The following is a 17872-nucleotide window of genomic DNA, read 5'->3' on the forward strand; positions in this document are numbered from 1 at the left end:
CCCAAGGTCACATGACCTGGAAGGTTGCTGGGGAAGTCTGTGCTGGAGCAGCCAATGGTGACTTGGTTCCATGTTTTTGAGTTATACTGTAATATAAACTAAAAAAGGAAGGTGAGAATTGAAAAATATAAGTAATTTTATGATGAATCATGAAATTCTACACCTGAAACCAATTTCATCATATATGTTGACTAACTAGAATTTAAATAAAAATTGAATTCAAGGAAGTACCTGAAAAAAACAGAAAACCATATACCTAATTTTAGGCAATCCATGGAATTTCTTGATCAGTCAATATTCTAACTTGAGCAGAATTTGGATTTAGAGTAGCTGAGAGATACAGCCTGAAATGGAGAAAAACAACAACGTAATATGTCCTCTCATAGGTTGTTAGATATCTTAGCTGCAAGGAAAGATCCAAAAGGATTATCTGGAGATGTTCTGATAAATGGAGCACCTCGACCTGCCAATTTCAAATGTAATTCAGGTTATGTGGTACAAGTAAGTATTTGTGGATTTGTATTTTAGCCTTCTTCTATTTCTGTATGGGCAAATGCCTTGGTTGATAGATCAGTGTACTTCCAGCTGACATGTTCATGGAACCAGTTTCCTTCACACCAGCTTTTCATAATCCCTTGTTTAGATTCGGAGTGGTGTTAAATGAAGAGGCAGGAAGAATCTGAAATCTAACCGCTGTAAGGGCAATGATATCCATTCTAGTTATGATTTCCACAAGACACTACTATTCTCCTTTTTTGCCCTACCTTCACCTCTCTCCTTCCCCTAACTTAGAAAGATGTTTTGCTAAATTTGTATAAAGCAGTCTGGACATGTCTGGTAGTAGTAATCGTAATTACAACCTGTGTCGACTTGGATGTACAGATGGGGAATGAAAATTATGCCATCTGCCTTTCCAGCTGTCTGTATTTGGAGTTACTGTCATTTGTCTACCTGCAAGATCATCATTAGCTAGAACTTTATGTTGGATATGGTATTCTTGGGGAGGAAGTTACATGTGCTTAAGTGTGATGGTACTAGAAAAAACCTAATATGTCTTGTTAAAATTCATTTTGCTTCAAGGATGATGTTGTGATGGGAACTCTGACAGTGAGAGAAAATTTACAGTTCTCAGCAGCTCTCCGGCTTCCAACAACCATGACAAGTCATGAAAAAAATGAGCGAATTAACAAGGTCATTCAGCAGTTAGGTCTGGATAAAGTGGCAGATTCCAAGGTAATGTGGAAAAACCAGATGGGGTCATAGCCAGCATTAAGATCTCACCTGTGTGGATAGCATAACTCTTACTCAAAAGTTTTCTACAATGTGCGTGCTCAGAATGGCTGCTTTCTGTAATATAGAGAAATGCGACTTGTTACATAATGTGAAGATGGAAATTAAAGAACAACCTAAAAATGTTTGGATCCTGGAAATGAAGTGTGGGAGGGTGGTCCTGTGTGTAGAAGTGCCTTTGCAAGAAACACAAGGCCCTTTCCCCATGATTATAGCTCTTGATGCTCTCACACTGTTTGTCAGGTCTCAGCTGTAGCTTTCCACTAACTTTCCTTCTTCCTGCTTTCTTTCCCCTTTTAGCTCTCCTGCCTCTTCCTCCAGGAGACTTTGTGCCATTGCTTTTGAGGTATATTTCCGGAATTCTTAAATGACAAAATCCAAGGGTTCTGGCTCTATGTTTCACTTTGCTGTAATTTGGCTTTCAAAATTATATTTCGTCAAAGTGGAGTTTCTTTTTTTTCTTTCTTTCTTCTTCTTCTTCTTCTTCTTTTTTTTTTTTTTAAGATTCTTTATTTATTTATTTGAGAGCTAGAGCAAGAGAGCACGAATGAGAGAGGGGCAGAGGGAGAGGGAGAAGCAGATTCCCTGCTGAGTGAGAAGCCTGATGCGGGGCTCTATGTGGAGCTTGATCCCAGGACCCTGGGATCATGACCTGAGCCGAAGGCAAACACTTAAGTGACTGAACTACCCAGGTACCCCAGCAGTGTTTATTTCTAAGTTGTGTAGCATCTGAGTTGTTTCTCTATAGACTTTTCTTTGGCACTTTTGTTTCCCATTCCTTTCTCCCTCTCTTCCTATCTTCCTTTCTTCTGCCAGTACTTACTTACAGGCTGTGTGTTATGTGCTGCGTTCTTAGGTTTTAGAGATACCAGTTGTGGGCAAGAGAGACAAAAATAACTCCCTTTTGTGGTTATGTAGAGTCAGGAGGAAGAAACGAGATGAACAAGGGAGTTTTATAGTTGATGACTAAGGATGAAAGATTTGCCTGGAACTTTTGAAGCTTTGGGTGAAGATGAGCTTTTTAAGATTATGGTGACTATTGTTTAGCATTCTTTTTTTTTTTTTAAGATTTTATTTATTTATTTGACAGAGAGAGATTACAAGTAGGCAGAGAGGCAGGCAGAGAGAGAGAGGAGGAAGCAGGCTCCCTGCTGAGCAGAGGGCCCGATGCGGGACTCGATCCCAGGACCCTGAGATCATGACCTGAGCCAAGGCAGCAGCTTAACCCACTGAGCCACCCAGGCGCCCTTAGCATTCTTTTTTTAAGATTTTTTTTTTTTAAGTAATCTCTACACCTGAGTTGGGGTTCGAATTTGCAACCCTGAGATCAAGAGTTGCATGCTCTGCTGACTGAGCGTGTGGTGGTGATAGTTTAATTCCCCTGAATATATATCCCTTACTTGGAAATAATGAAGAATGGGGGTTTCTGCTCATTATTGCTTCATGTCATATTGTCTGACATTTTAGAAAAACATAAAATGTATTTTGCTTGCATTTCGTTCAAAGACATAGTGCTGAGATGCCACCATTTACCATTTATTTTTGTTTTAGAAGTTTTAGAAGTTTATGTTGTTTTTAGGTTTCCTTTGTCTTGGCTCTGTTATTTGATTTTGTCTTTTTCTTAAGGTGCATTCCAATCTTTGCCTTTAGGTTAAAGTTCTTTACCAATAGGCAGTCAATTGCCCTAACTTCCTTGCATATAATTCCAGGAAAAATGAGCTAAAGGTAGTTGTTGACTTCTTGGAATTTATTTAATTGACTGAAAATAAGTTTAAAATTTTTTACTTTTTATGAAAATTTAAATATAGCAGAAATATAGTGAGTAGTCTAATTACTATCATAATTACATGTTTATAGTATAATTAGTATAATGGTATGATTACAAATAATATTCACGTAGATTTCCCAGTTGTTAACATCTTATCCCATACTAGCTTTGGCTTTTTTTCTGAAATTTTTTTTTTTTTAAAGATTTCATTTATTTATTTGACATAGAGAGATCACAAGTAGGCAGAGAGGCAGGCAGAGAGAGAGAGGAGTTGGCAGGCTCCCCGCTGAGCAGAGATCCTGATGCGGGACTCGATCCCAGAACCCTGAGACCATGACCTGAGCCGAAGGCAGTGGCCTAACCCACTGAGCCACCCAGGCGCCCCTTCTGAAATATTTTGAAGAAAGTTGTAAATATCATATTTTACTCCTGACTACTCATTTTGCATCTTTTTTTTAAAAAAGATTTTATTTAGTTATTTGAGAGAGAGAGATCACAAGCAAGCAGAGAGGCAGGCAGAGGGAGAGAGCCATATTCATTCACATTTTCCCAGTTGTCTCCAAAATATCTGCTATAGCTCATTTGTTATAGGATCCAATCAAAGGCATGAGGAACACTTCCTTGTTATCTCTTTGAAGACTTTTTTTTTTTTTAAGATTTTATTTATTTATTTGACAGAGATCAGAAGTAGGCAGAGAGGCAGGCAGAGAGAGAGGAGGAAGCAGGCTTCCCGCTGAGCAGAGAGCCCGATGTGGGGCTCAATCCCAGGACCCTGGGATCATGACCTGAGCCGAAGGCAGAGGCTTTAGCCCACTGAGCCACCCAGGCGCCCCTGAAGACTCTTAATATAGGAATTCCTTTCTACTTCCTGCCTCTCCCCAAACCTTCTTGTTTTCCCTGCCCCCCTACACAATGACATTGACTAGTTGAGAAGACTGGGCCAATTGCCCTGTAAAATATTCCAGCTTCCGGATTTGTCTGAAAGAATGGATCAGGAATTCTGTAGTGAGTTGGGATACAGGCAGGGTCAGTTTGGGAAGCCTTGTGATCATTTAAGAGGTGCTAATGGTGTGATAGAAAGTGAACTTTCCCATTTGCATCCCGCCCACAGGACTATTAGAGGGTTGGTGAGGGAGGGTGTAAGAATACTAATAAATTCTAGATGCTTTCCCCTTTTCCTCTCCTACCTTTGTCTCCCTTCTGCTTTGTGATTTCATTATGCCAGGGCCATATGTTTTATTGTTCCAACTTAACTATCTTAAAACTAACTATTTGACTTGATAGGGAATGAGAAGTACTATTAAGCATGGTGTTCATATCAGGCTTGGCCACTTCCCGACCTGAGCCTCAGTTTGCTCATGTTATTAGAGAGAAACCTACCTCTTCTCCCATAATTTCATTTGTTTGTTATTTGTAATAAGTGAGGACAATGAGATAAAGTGCCTCTTATAGGGTTGGCATGTTGTAGGACCTCAACAAATGGTAGTAGCTGTGGTTGTAATTGTTAATGATGTTATTTGTGCTTTAGGTTGGAACTCAATTTATACGTGGTGTATCTGGAGGAGAAAGAAAAAGGACTAGTATTGGAATGGAGCTTATTACCGATCCAGCCATCTTGTTCCTGGATGAGCCCACCACTGGCTTAGATTCAAGCACAGCAAATGCTGTCCTTTTGCTCCTGAAGAGGTAAATGCGATGGGAACATTTTTCTTCCACTCATCCAATATCAGATCCCCTGCGATGCACCAGGTAGTATTCTCAGTGCAGGAAGTTCAAGAGTGAACACAACAGACAAAATTGTCTTCCTTCTTTGTTGGAGGGGAGTAGTCAACTGACAAATAGAAGTGTTTCAAGAAAAATGAAGCAGGGTAAGAGTGTAGCAAAAGATGGCTGTGGTGGGAGTGGGGGTGCTCTATTATATAGCAGGGTGGTCAGGGAAGACCTCACTGATGTGACATGTGAGCTGGGAGCAAGGGAATGGGGCCTGGATGTCTGGGGAAGAGAGTCCTTGCTGGAGGGAAGAGCTGTGGGTCCTGAGCATGCGTGATGTGTTTGGAAACATCAAAAGAGTCGGAAGGAACTGAACCCCAGTGAACTAAGGGTAATGGAGACTGCTTACTGATTCATTTGCTGGGGCTGCCATAATGTAGGACCACAGGTACACAGGTGACTTAAACAACAGAAGTTTAGTTTTTCACATGTTTGGGAGGCTAGGAGTCTAAGTAAGATAAGAGGTCAGCAGGATTATTTCTTCTGAGGTCTCTCTCCTTGGTGCAGGTAGCTGTCTTCAATGTGTGTCTTCATTTCATTTTCCCTCAGTGCATCTGGGGCCTCCTCTCCTGTTCTTATAAGGACAATGATCCTTATTAGATTAAGGGCCACTCATATGACCTTGTTTAACCATAATTACCTCTTTAAAGACCCTATCTCCAACTACAGATATATTCTGAGGTACTAGGGGTTAGGACTTCAACATGAATTGGAGGGGAGGACAAAATTTAGTCCATAACAATTAGAATAGGACATGAGATGGAATTGAGAGGGTGGCTGATTATGCAGGCTTTGTAGGCCACAGTAAGAACTAGGGCTTTTATTGTCTCTAGGTAACATGGAAGCTTTTAGAGAGTTCTAGAACAGAGAAGTGGCAGCTGTGTAGAGAAAAGAACTGTATAACTGGGCAAGGTGAATGCAAGGAAACTAGTCAGAAGGCTGTTTGTATTAGCTCGGTTGAGATATGATACTGGCTTTGAGTAGGGTGGTAGTGGTGAGGTGGTGAGAAGTCATGGATTCTGCATCTATTCTGAAGATAGAACCAACAGGATTAGTACATGAATTGGACGTGAGGTGTGGTTTTATCGTGAAAACAAATTTCTAAATTTTAGGGCCTAAAAAATGGAAGAATGGAGAAAATAGTTGCATTTACTTTTATTCTTCCAGTGGGAGGAATATGTCGATAGGAGAAATTTCAGAGGCTAAATTTTGGACATCTAAAAAAATTTTTTTAATTTTTTTGACCTTACAGAAGAGTTATAAGACTAGTACAAAGAAATCTCATGTCTTCTTACTGAGATTTCCTAACTTACTATTTATCTGCATTTGCTCTCTCTCTAACCCTCCACCCCACATAGTCTTTTCCTGACATCATATACCTTCACCCCTAAATACTCTGGAGTGTAACTCCAGGAGACAAGGACGCCCCTCCTACACTACCACGGTCCACACCTCCCAGCCGCAACGTCTCCATTGTTGCCATCACCACCATCCAACCCATAGACTTCAGTTGGACTTCACCAGTTGTCCCAGAACTATTTCTTTCTCCTTTCTGACTCAGAATGTTCTCTAGAACCTCTTGTTTTAAGTATTTTCTAATCCTGAATAGTTTTTCAGTCTTTGCTGGCTCTCGAGTCCTTGTCTGTCTTCAAGAGTCCATTTCGTAGAGTGGCCCTCAACTTGGATGCCCCCAGGGTTCTCTCATGACCAGACTCAGGCCATGAGTTCTTGGCAGGGCTACCACAGAAATGATGCCGTGTTCTGCATAAATCAGGGGCTAACTGATTTTGACTTCTCCCACCGTGGGTGATATTCATGACCACCACCTGGTCGTGTTGGTGTCTGCTGGGTTTACCTGCTATGAAGCAACTCTTTTTCCCTTCATAACTGGTTGGTATTTGAGATGATCAGATAATATGTCCGTACCCTATTCCTCAACAAATCTTCACCCACCAGTTTTAACATATACTAGCAATTTCTGCCTCTATCAATTACTTGTATGATAGTTGCCAAGTGATTTTCTATTTACATCTTTCCTTCTACATATATTAGTTGGCATTCTACTGTAAAGAACGTTTCCTCCTTCCCCATTTATGTTTTCTCATATTCTTATTTTCGTTAATGGATCAGTGGATTATATAACTTAAATATTTTATGATTAGATTAGCCCTTATTTAGCCATTAGAAGCCTTTCCAGTCTGACTTTTGTGTCCTTTTGACATGTTCCCTAATCATTCTTCAAGCAGTTCTTTACTTTATGATCAACAAGGTGTTCCAGGCTCATCTTGTACTTTTCCCGTGTCAGATATTTCTCTGTGGAGTCCTGGTACCTTCTGTTGTAGTCAGAATTTAGAAACCAAGATCTAATTACTTAGTGTGCTCACTGCTACTGTCACTTCATTGCTTCCAGACCAACTTAGCAGACATACCTAGGAAATACTTGTGTACATGTGTGTGCTTTATGTCTGTGCATATATAACACAGAAATATGTATCTGTATTTTTTTATTAAAGATTTTAAGCAATCTCTACACCCAGCATAGGGCTCAAACTCACAACCCCAAGATCAAGAGTCGCATGCTCCATGGACTGAGCCAGTCAGGCACTCCTAGTTCTATATTTTATATGGGAAATATTTAGAATATTATTTTATTATGTATTCATGTGTATATAGTTTGAATAGAATGATACATGCAAACATACATCTGTAATTATCGCTCTGTTAGCCTGTGTGTATCAAGAAACCCATGAGTGCATAATATTTCCAATCCAGTCTAACACTTGAATGTTCTTTTTAGTCTTTGCCATTTCCGTATTTGTAAATGATATTTTTAAAAGATATTATTTATTTATTCCACAGAGAGAGGGAACACAAGCAAGGGGAGTGGGAGAGGGAGAAACAGGCTTCCTTCCGAGCAGGGAGCCTGACGTGGGCCTCGATCCCAAGACCCTGGGATCATGACCTGAGCCGAAGGCAGACGCCTAACGACTGAACCACCCAGGCACCCTGTAAATGACTTTTTAAACAGGCAAAAACTTGCTGCCATTATCTCAATACATTTACTTACTTTCTAAGCCAAGTAACTTAATTGTTAAATATAACTGATGATCTAGTCACGCTGGCCATGCTCTCTGCCCACCACCTCTGGGACTGCTCCCTACCACCCCAATTTTTTAAAAGCTACCACACACATTCTCTTCCTGTGGCATCCCCTCCTTGTCATTGCTGTGCTTCCTCAGACGCTCATGCCCTCCTAATCAGGTCTCTGTGCCAGGGTAAGAAGAAATGGGAAGATTTTAGACATCTTAAGTTTGAGATGGCAGTTACACAAAAAAGTGAAGATGCCAAGTAATGGGTCAGGTTCTGTTAGAGAATGAATGTTATCTTTCAGTGTGTTAACAGTGTTCATTAGAGGGTGGTGGAATGCTCTAGGCTCTGTCATGTTTTACCCTGTTCTGCACTAGTTAGCACATAGGCATCTTTCCCTGGGCTGGAGGGCTTTAACCTAGAACTTTTGACACCACTGTGCACACTGATCACTTGGATCTTGTTAACATCAGATTGCTTCCATTGCTCTGAGATGGAGTTTGAGTCTTCCTGTCTCCCAGGAGATACTGATATTGATGCCATTGGTCCTTAGACCACAAAGCTCTCATGGAAGCACTTCTTTGCTTTCAGTCCTTCACTGGCTTTTTCTTGCCCTCTGACGAAAGCTGCAGCTTCTGAGTGAAGGGACTCCTCATGGACTGATTTTTGGGGGCAGTCTCTTTTTCATAGCTTCTTCCCCTCCCCCTGGCCTCGATCCCCATGCACACATCCGGGCTTTGCAGTGACACGGAAGTACTTGTAATCTCCTTAATAGACCTTGTTATTGCATAGTCTGTTTGCCGTCTTCCTTCCGCTTAACTACAATTTCTCTTCTTGGCTTACTCTGGTTGGCCCCATTGATGCACTACTTATGTTATCTTCAGAGTGGGTTACGGTCTTGCATTTAGCTTATAAGGAACCCTCAGCTTCTTTTATTCCACACTGTACTGAAATGGTTGAATCTACTGGCCTGATCCTCTTTGAGGCAGAGTAACCTTGTACCTACTGCTAACATGCAGTAGGTGCTTAGAAAGTGATTAAATTGATATGATACCACTTATAAAATATTTTCAATAATGACAGGTTTTCAAAAGTGATTTTGACCTTTTGTTTCTTCTATCCATGAGTAGTACCTCCCATGTAAATGTAGTTTAGCAATGTTTTGGCCTTGGAATCAGACCAGGGATCAAATCCCAGCCTCGCCCCTTACTGTGACCTTAGGGTCAGTCGTTCAACACACTACATCTCATCCCTAACATAAAGGTAATAATATTATTGGTACTGCCTAGTAACAGTATTGTGAGAAGTAAGATAAGTATGAAAGTATATAATAGCAAAGACATTGTAAGTACTCAGTAATGTTAATTGTATCATTAGGGCAAAAGAATGAAAACCAATTCCTACAAAACGAGGAGATTTAAATGATCAGTGAAAATGGGGCATACATCCATCATTTTAACATTCAGTCCATGATATGTTTCCAAACTTGAGTTTTCTTTTTTAAGATTTTATTTATTTATTTGACAGAGAGAAATCACAAGTAGATAGAGAAGCAGGCAGAGAGAGAGAGAGGGAAGCAGGCTCCCTGCTGAGCAGAGAGCCCGATGCGGGACTTGATCCCAGGACCCTGAGATCATGACCCGAGCCGAAGGCAGTGGCTTAACCCACTGAGCCACCCAGGCGCCCCCCAAACTTGAGTTTTCTTAAAGATTACCTGGGTGCCTGTTAGAAATATGGATTCATTAGGCCCAGTATGTCTGAGAAGACTGTCCAGGGATCTGCATTTTTCATGAATATTCTGGTTGATGTCAACTGCCCGTGGAACTCACTAGTGTTTTATGAAACCCTAGTGTTTCATAAAAGCACTGCCTTTAGGTCCCCTAACCATCAGATAATATGAAATAAGGAGTTAGTAAGAGAAAATCAAGTCGAACTAAGAATAGATGATTAAAGTTGCCGTGATGTTCAAGTTTTAGATGTTTAATGACTTTTATTTTTTCGCTTTTAACTTAGGATGTCTGAACAGGGACGAACGATCATCTTCTCCATTCATCAGCCTCGTTATTCTATCTTCAAACTGTTTGATAGCCTCACCTTGTTGGCCTCAGGAAAACTAATGTTCCACGGGCCTGCCCAGGAGGCCTTGGGGTACTTTGCATCAGTAGGTATGCTTGACTTTTTCATACAATAAGATCCTTTACTAAAAGAAACCTGAAAGAGAGCAATGGAGGTCTCCAGAAGTGCTGTTTGGTCTTTGAGTAGACATACTATGGCTTCCACCACTCCAAAACATCTTTGGTGAGTTTGGTGCTAGAATTTTTCTTCACTTTACAGTGCTACCTTGTTCTTTAGTTCTCTTTCCTGTCTTATTCGAATATGCCTGCATACATATGTATGAATATTTCTACTGGGCCTATATCTGACCCTCTTCCCAGTTCTGGTGACCTTTCACTAACAGTTCAGTGAATGTGTTGGCCTTATAACCAGTTATCTGTCAGTCAAACGTTTTTGAAAAGGTCTCATAATATCCCCCAATATTTTGTCTTCTTGTCCAGATTATGGATCAGGCTTTCTTATGTCATTCCTTTTTACGGGATGTTGATCTGCTCTGGTCGGGATTCATGGAGATGCTACTTAAAATTTTCTAGTAACATTAAATTACAGATTTAGGCTTTGAGGGGGTATAAGAGACTTACCAGTCAATAGAATGACTCATTGTAAGTCTTACTTTGAGGGGCCAACACTTCTGACAGTTTTGGACTGCCTGGTTCTATTTAGAATGGAAATATATAATTTTTTTTATGACTCATGCAGTCTGTTTCATTTTAGAGGTATTTGGATAGGATTACAGATGGTGCTCCATGACTCCAAATACACTTTTAAATATTCAATAGCCATCTTCTGAGATTTTTATTTAATCTCTCTCATTTAAAGTTAATAAGCACACAAAGTCTAGGGAGTTTAGGGGAGTTGAACCTAATAGACTACAGGTCAATTTGAGTCAGAGGATCACGCCACAAGGAGTTGAGATAAGCATTCACCTGTGCCAGTCACATTCTCTTGGGAGTGCTGCTCTGGGGATTTGTTCTCTATATTGGAATTATGACAGCACAACGCATGATCATTTGGCAGGTGAACTGGGAGAACCGAACACACCCCTGGCCTCTCCCAGGTGCTGTCTTGCTGTGCCCTGGCATTTTTGCTTTAAGGAGCATTTGTCCTAGCTACGGCCTTTTTTTTTTTTAACTTAATTTTTTCCCCTTTGACCAAATTAGATTTTTGAAGCAGTTCTGATAAGCATCAGTGCATACTGATAGCTGTTTCAGGTTTCATTTGAGACCTGATGAATTATGACGAATAAGGACCAGCTATTAACTTCAGACTTTTGGGGAGTCTAAGGTTGGCTTTGGGTATGTTGTTTTTCTGGAAGACGGAGCATTGTTGAAATTTCATGTGATTGAATGTATAAAAAAGAAAGGGTAAATCAGTGAAAGGAGAAGAGGGGAGAAAAGAAAGAGAGTTGAGGGAGAAGTTGTTCTCTTTCCCTGCCTCACCTCTCTCACCCCTGAAAGTGAGTTTTTACTTTCCAAGACCAAGTTTATATACCTGAGTTGCCTTCCTTTTGTAGGTTACCAGTGTGAGCCTTATAATAACCCTGCAGATTTCTTCCTGGATGTCATTAATGGAGATTCCTCTGCTGTGAAACTGAACAGAGAGGACCAAGAGGGTGAAGGTATGTGAATCTGTTGAGAGTCACAGATTATTGTGAATGGAATTGGCTGAAGTTTAACCATGTGGCAGCTCAGGAAAACATGGCTTTACATGAATTTACATTAATGCTGTCCTCTGGTAATAGCTGTCTTAGTCCATTTGGGCTGCCTACCACAGATACCATACACTAGGTGGCTTAGACAATAATCATTTATTTCTCACAGTTCTGGAGTCAGAAGTCCGAGGTGAAGGTACTAAAGACTCAGTATCTGTGGAGAACCTGCTTCCTGGTTCAAATATGGGTGACCATCTTCTCGATGCCTCCTCACATGATGGAAGCAAGGAGGGGCCTCTTTTATAAGGGTTCTAATCTCATTCATGAGGCCTACACTCTCATACGACTTAATCACCCTTCAGATACGATCACACTGGGGATTGGGTTTCAGCATATAAATCTTGAGGGAACATAAACATTCACTCTATAGCACTGGTCAACATAGATTTTGTTTTCCGTGATTGGTATATTTTTGACTGAATGTATACATGAGTATACATGTGATAGTGTCACTTTTACGGGGAAATTTCATTAAAAATACCCATTTATATTATGTTTTGAAATAAGAAACTTGGCAATTTATATATTTGCATAGAGAAGAAAACAAGGACCAGGTTTGTATATCAGGAATTATAACTCCTTCTGGTAAGTAGTCTATTTTAAAAGAATTAGGGTTCAAGTGTTAGAGTTAGGAGAAGGCAGTAGGTTTGCTATATTCATAGGTTTATGGAAGCAGTCGGGCAATTAACTATTTTTCTAATATTGTAAAGCAATGACAGATCTAATAATTTTTTATACTCAAGCATTAGAATTATGATGTTAGGGAGGAACCAAAGAAAGGGGTTACAGGAAAATGGACTAAATCAGTTGTTATTTTATGAATAATGTTTCCCTTCTTTATCCACCTTTATTCCAAAGTCAAGGAGACTGAAGAGCCTTCCAAGAGAGGTACTCCACTCATAGAAAAAATAGCTGAGTTTTATGCCAACTCTGACTTCCACAGAAAAATGAAAGATGAGTTAGATGAAGTCCTAAAGGGTCAGAAAAGGAAGAGCTCAGCCTTAAAGGAGATCACCTATGCCACCTCCTTCTGTCATCAACTCAGATGGATTTCCAAGCGTTCATTCAAAAATTTACTGGGTAATCCCCAGGCCTCTATAGCTCAGGTAACCTGGCAGATTCTTTGGATTATGCTGGGACATAATCATGTGGGAGCATTAGGTTCTGATATAATCTATTAAGGTTATGCTTATCTTCTACTCAAGCTTCCATTTATTTATCTCCACTCCATTTGGGATATAAAAATAGCCAATAGCATAAGTGAAACACCATGAAATTTTTACTTATGGAAAACTTTTTTGGTGGGTTTTTGTTTTTGTTTTTTGACTACCTAATTAAGACTTCTTGTTGATTTAGACTAGCTGTAATGGGTAATCTTTGTTGAAAAATCTTTTCTTCAAAGATGGTGAAATGAAGTGTTTAGCCACATTTAGGGTTTTCTGGTGGCTGCACACATTCGTTTCCTGACTCATTGACTACGTGTGCCATTTTGGGAGCTTGTATACAGGGGTGAACAAAATCAGTGAAAATAAAACTCCTGTTCTCATAGAGCTTGTTTTCCTATGAGGAGTGACAGGGGACAAATTCATACAGTAATGAACTAGATATAGATAGCAAGTCATATGGTAAAAGGAGCTATGGAGAAAGTTGAAGCACAGTGGGGGAGAAAGGAAGAGAAGAGAGAAAGAAAGGAGAGAGGGACAGAGTGGAAGGGGGTTGATTGCATTTGAAGTCAGGAGGTCAGGGAAGCTGGCATCTAGATTCACTGAATGCAGCTGAAGGTCACGGGGGTCATCTGCTCTCTCTGGGAGGAGCCTGTGTGCAAGTGGTTTTCCTCATCATTGACCTTCTTCATTTAGGAGTTCTCATCTTAGGAAAGCACTAGGTACCTAAACAGTCGGCAATTAACACAACATAGTAAGCAGGCTTGAATTCTACTAAATAAGGCTATTTGCTTTCCCATTAACTTTCTTTTGATGAAAAGGAAATCATGTTCTTTTCCCCTTTGGCTGGCTCTGTTGGTAGTTGTTGATTAGTACCCCTTTATTGTTGTTATTCTCAGGTGCTCTGTTCTACAAACCCCTAGTATTACCAGTTTGTTGGTCCATCTTTTCTTTTTTATTAATTTTTATTAATATGTAATGTATTATATGCCCCAGGGGTATAGGTACAGGGTACATACCCTCCCCAATGTCCATCACCCGCCACTCTATCCCTACCCCCCTACCCCCCAACAACCCTCAGTTTGTTACCTGAGATTAAGAGTCTCTTATGGTTTGTCTCCCTCCCGATCCCATCTTGTTTCATTTTTCCCTTCCCTACCTCCCATAACCCCCACCCTGCCTCTCAAATTCCTTGTATCAGAGAGATTATATGATAATTGTCTTTCTCTGATTCGCTTATTTTGCTTAGCATAATACCCTCTAGTTTCATCCACATCATTGCAGATGGCAAGATTTCATTTCTTTTGATGGCTGCATAATATTCCATTGTGTATATATACTACATCTGTTGAAGTGGTCCATTCTTTTTAAGGAAATCAGTTTAGCCAGTTATTTGGGGGTCGTTGGTTTTATTTATTATCAGTCATTGGATTTCTGTTGAGTACCAAAAGATGGCATGTTGTTGGCACTACACTAATAGAATATTACTCGTTTCCTGGGGCACTTGGGTGGGATAGTCAGTTGAGTGGCCGACTCTTGGTTTCAGCTCAGGTTGTAATCTCAGAGTTGTGGGATTGAGCCCTGAGTTGGGCTCCTTGTTCAGTGTAGAGTCTGCTTAAGACTCTCTCCCTCTGCCCCGTCCACCCCACCCCATGGGTGCATGAGATCTTTCTCTCTCTCTAATAAATAAATGAATCTTAAAAAAGATATGACTGACTTCTTAACCACATGAGCCGTAATTTTCGTACTTTGGTGCTGTTGCCTTTTAAGTATTAGTACTCAGAATCTCTGTCCCTCTTTAAGATATACTGCTAATTGCTCCAAACATTTTTGCTACTATAATTTTGTATTTCTCTCAGAATATGAACACTTCTGTGTACTATCAATCAAAGTTAAATTTTTCTTTTTTTAAGAGAAGATTTGATATCATTTGGAAACAGATATCATTGATATCTGATAAATGAGGTTAGCCTTGTTTACCCATTTTTTTCAACAGTGAGATAATGTACTGGAGTTGATTCTTTAGTGTGATGTATACATTATATTTTTTTACTTGGAAAATAATGTAAATTTCTCTTTTTTCTAAAAGTGATTTTTAAGTATCTTGTCCAAGTCACACATACAGTAGTGCTGGGCAGGATGTGATTAGAATGTGGAGTTCTTTCTTTCTAAGTTTTTATTTAAATTCTAGTTAGCTAATATACAGTGTATTGTTAGTTTCAGATGTACAATACAGTGATTCAACACTTTGATACAAACCCTGGTGCTCATCACAAGTGCCCTTCTTCAGCCCCATCACCTCTTTCATCCATCCACCCACCCATCTTCCCTCTGGGAACCATCTCTTTGTTCTCTATAGTTAAGAGTCTATTTCTTGGTTTGCCTCTCTCTTTTTTCCCCTATGATTGTTTTTGTTTCTTCAATTCCACATAGGAGTGAAATCATATGGTATTTGTCTTTCTCTGACTTATTTTGCCTAGCATAATGCTCTCTAGCTCCATCTATGTTGTGCAAATGGTGAGATTTCCTTCTTTTTTAGGATGGGTAATGTTTCATTGTATATACGCCACATCTTCTTTATCCGTTCATCGGTCGATGGACACTTGGGCTTTGTCTATAATTTGGCTATAGTAGATGATGCCGCAACATAGGGATGCATACGTCCCTTTGAATTAGGTAAATGATTTGTAAATAATTACCTTTGGGTAAATAATAGTAGTGCAGTTGCTGGGTCATAAGGTAGCTCTATTTTCAACTTTTTGAGGAACCACCGTACTGTTTTCCAGAGTGACTTCACCAGTTGGCATTCCCAGCAGCAGTGTAACAGGCATCCCTTTTCTAGAATGTGGAGCTCTTTCTAATACAGCATAATTCTGCATCTTCTGTTGCTGGGCTTCCTTCAGCTGTAGACCCAGCCTAGTGCTGCCGGGCTGCGTGTTCACCCTGCTTGCCTCCTCAGTGAACTGTTTGACAGAAGGAGTCGTAACAGTGCTCAAATTCACGGAGCTCTTGTAAAACAAAGATAGAACACTGCATCTCTCTGAGCATCTGCTGTTCTGATTTGTACATACTGGCATGTTAGGATAGGAGCAGGCAAATCTTTTTTGTAAAGGGGTAGATAGTATATACTTCTGGCTTTGTAGGCCCTGTGGTCTTTGTCTCAGGTTGTCAATTCTGCCATTTTTGCAAGAAAGGAGCGATAGATAATACATAAACAAATGATTATAGCTATGGTCCAATAAAACTTTACTGATGGACACAAACCAAATTAGAATTTCATCTAAATTTCATGTGGCAAGAAATAGTCTCCTTCTCTCACTCTTCGAGAAGAGTGGTAAAACCTGTTCTTAGCTAGAGGGCTGAACAGAAGTAGACCCTAGCTTACCGACCTTTGGTTTAGTGTTTTTAATCTGGTATGTATGGTTTACTTCTTTAAGTGTTTGAATGTGAGGCTATTAAACTGCTTTATGTCTTCCTACTGATAAATCTCATATTTGTAATATTACAGCCATGCTTAGATTTCAAGTAGTCATTTATGTGGTTCAGACTTTGCTTCCGATAATGCCATTTAACTAAAGGTTGTATTTGGATGACCTGGGAGTAAGTGGATCATCTGTGTAAAAGGATTTAATGTTTGTTTAATGTGCCATGGGTTTTTCTCATCAAACCAATTTGGAAAACACTATCATAACTCTTAGAGATTCATCTTTACATTGCGATATTTAATGTGGGACTATAGATTAGTTGTTTTTTTTTTTTAAGATTTTATTTATTTATTTGACAGAAAGAGACCCAGCAAGAGAGGGAAAATAAGCAGGGGGAGTAGAAGAGGGAGGACAACCTGCTGAGCAGGCAGCTTGCTGTGGGGGTTGATCCCAGGACCCTGAGATCATGACCTGAGCTGAAGGCAGACGTGATTGAGCCACCTAGGTGCCCTCATTTTGTCAGTCTTAAAAACAAAAGTGATGTTTATGTACTGTTCTTAGGAGTCCCCAAAGCGAGTAAGTGAATGCAGGTAAGAATGGCTAAGCAGCTTAGTTCTACAGTGTTGGCTGTAGGTCCTTGGACTAAGGTTGCTAGAGGAGCTGTGACATGAGAAAGGGCAGTGGCAGCATGTGAGTGCCCTCAGAGAGAGCTGGCTGAATGCTTTGGTGGCTATGACTTTGCACTTTTCCAGTGCAGGCAAGCCCTGTCCTCTAGGTCAGGTGGGTGGTCAGCTAACGCCTGTTTCCTTATCATGCAGAATAACATTGTTAGAATTTTTTTTATGTGTGCTCAAAAAATTGTATTTATTTATAATAGTAAGAGTAAAGATATCCTGTTTTTACTTGTACTTCTTGAAATATAAAACTGCATGTTCACTGGAACAAAAGGTTGAGAGTTCAGGTCAGAACTCTTATCCATTTGGACTTTACTCCTCCAATGACTTAGCCAGATGCTTCCATTGTTCTGCTGGCCTTCCCAGGCCTTGTAGCCTGAACTGGACCTTGAATTGGCCTGGTGAATCACTGGGAGGATCCTTGGCATTCAGGGGGTATTGTGTTCTGTCAGCCTCTCCAACATGGATCAGTTATTTTTTAATTTAGAAAGCAGTCTCATAACATACACTGTTTTATATTCACCCAAGGATTTTGAACCACTGGAAGCATGTATCTCCATGGAGAAATTTGATTACATATCTTGTAATAATAAATGGTGTATTAAGTTTTTATCTTGCATTAAAACTTGTTTTTCTTTTTCTTTTTGAAAAGATAATTGTAACAATCATCCTGGGATTGGTTATAGGTGCCATTTTCTATGATCTAAAAAATGATCCTACAGGAATCCAGAATAGGTAAGTAAATTTGAATCTTGATTGTGAGAAAGTGCTGTTACATCTTTCAAGTAATGAAAATTCATTAAGAATTTGGATTTGAGACAAGTACAGAGTCAACTGAGGATCAGGATAAGTCAGTGAATTGCAAGCTG

The 17872-nt window shown here is 39.9% G+C and overlaps 1 protein-coding gene across 5 annotated transcripts in view; it reads left to right on the forward strand.

The window, feature by feature from the left end:
- Positions 1–17872, forward strand: part of ABCG2 (ATP binding cassette subfamily G member 2 (Junior blood group)) — a 159723-nt gene that overhangs the window by 124884 nt on the left and 16967 nt on the right. For 4 of the 5 annotated variants that reach the window (XM_013058053.2, XM_045079385.1, XM_004756102.3 and 1 more), the window contains 7 exons: positions 387–501; positions 1081–1233; positions 4587–4744; positions 9929–10080; positions 11544–11648; positions 12600–12847; positions 17656–17738. In XM_013058053.2, the coding sequence (XP_012913507.1) occupies positions 387–501; positions 1081–1233; positions 4587–4744; positions 9929–10080; positions 11544–11648; positions 12600–12847; positions 17656–17738 (1014 nt within the window). The remainder of the gene's footprint in view (positions 1–386; positions 502–1080; positions 1234–4586; positions 4745–9928; positions 10081–11543; positions 11649–12599; positions 12848–17655; positions 17739–17872) is intronic. The other variant, XM_045079386.1, reaches the window with a different exon arrangement.

The sequence above is a fragment of the Mustela putorius genome, unplaced genomic scaffold (genome assembly GCF_011764305.1).
Source record: "Mustela putorius furo isolate JIRA1106 unplaced genomic scaffold, ASM1176430v1.1 tig00000382_pilon_pilon_pilon, whole genome shotgun sequence".
NCBI lineage: Eukaryota > Metazoa > Chordata > Mammalia > Carnivora > Mustelidae > Mustela > Mustela putorius.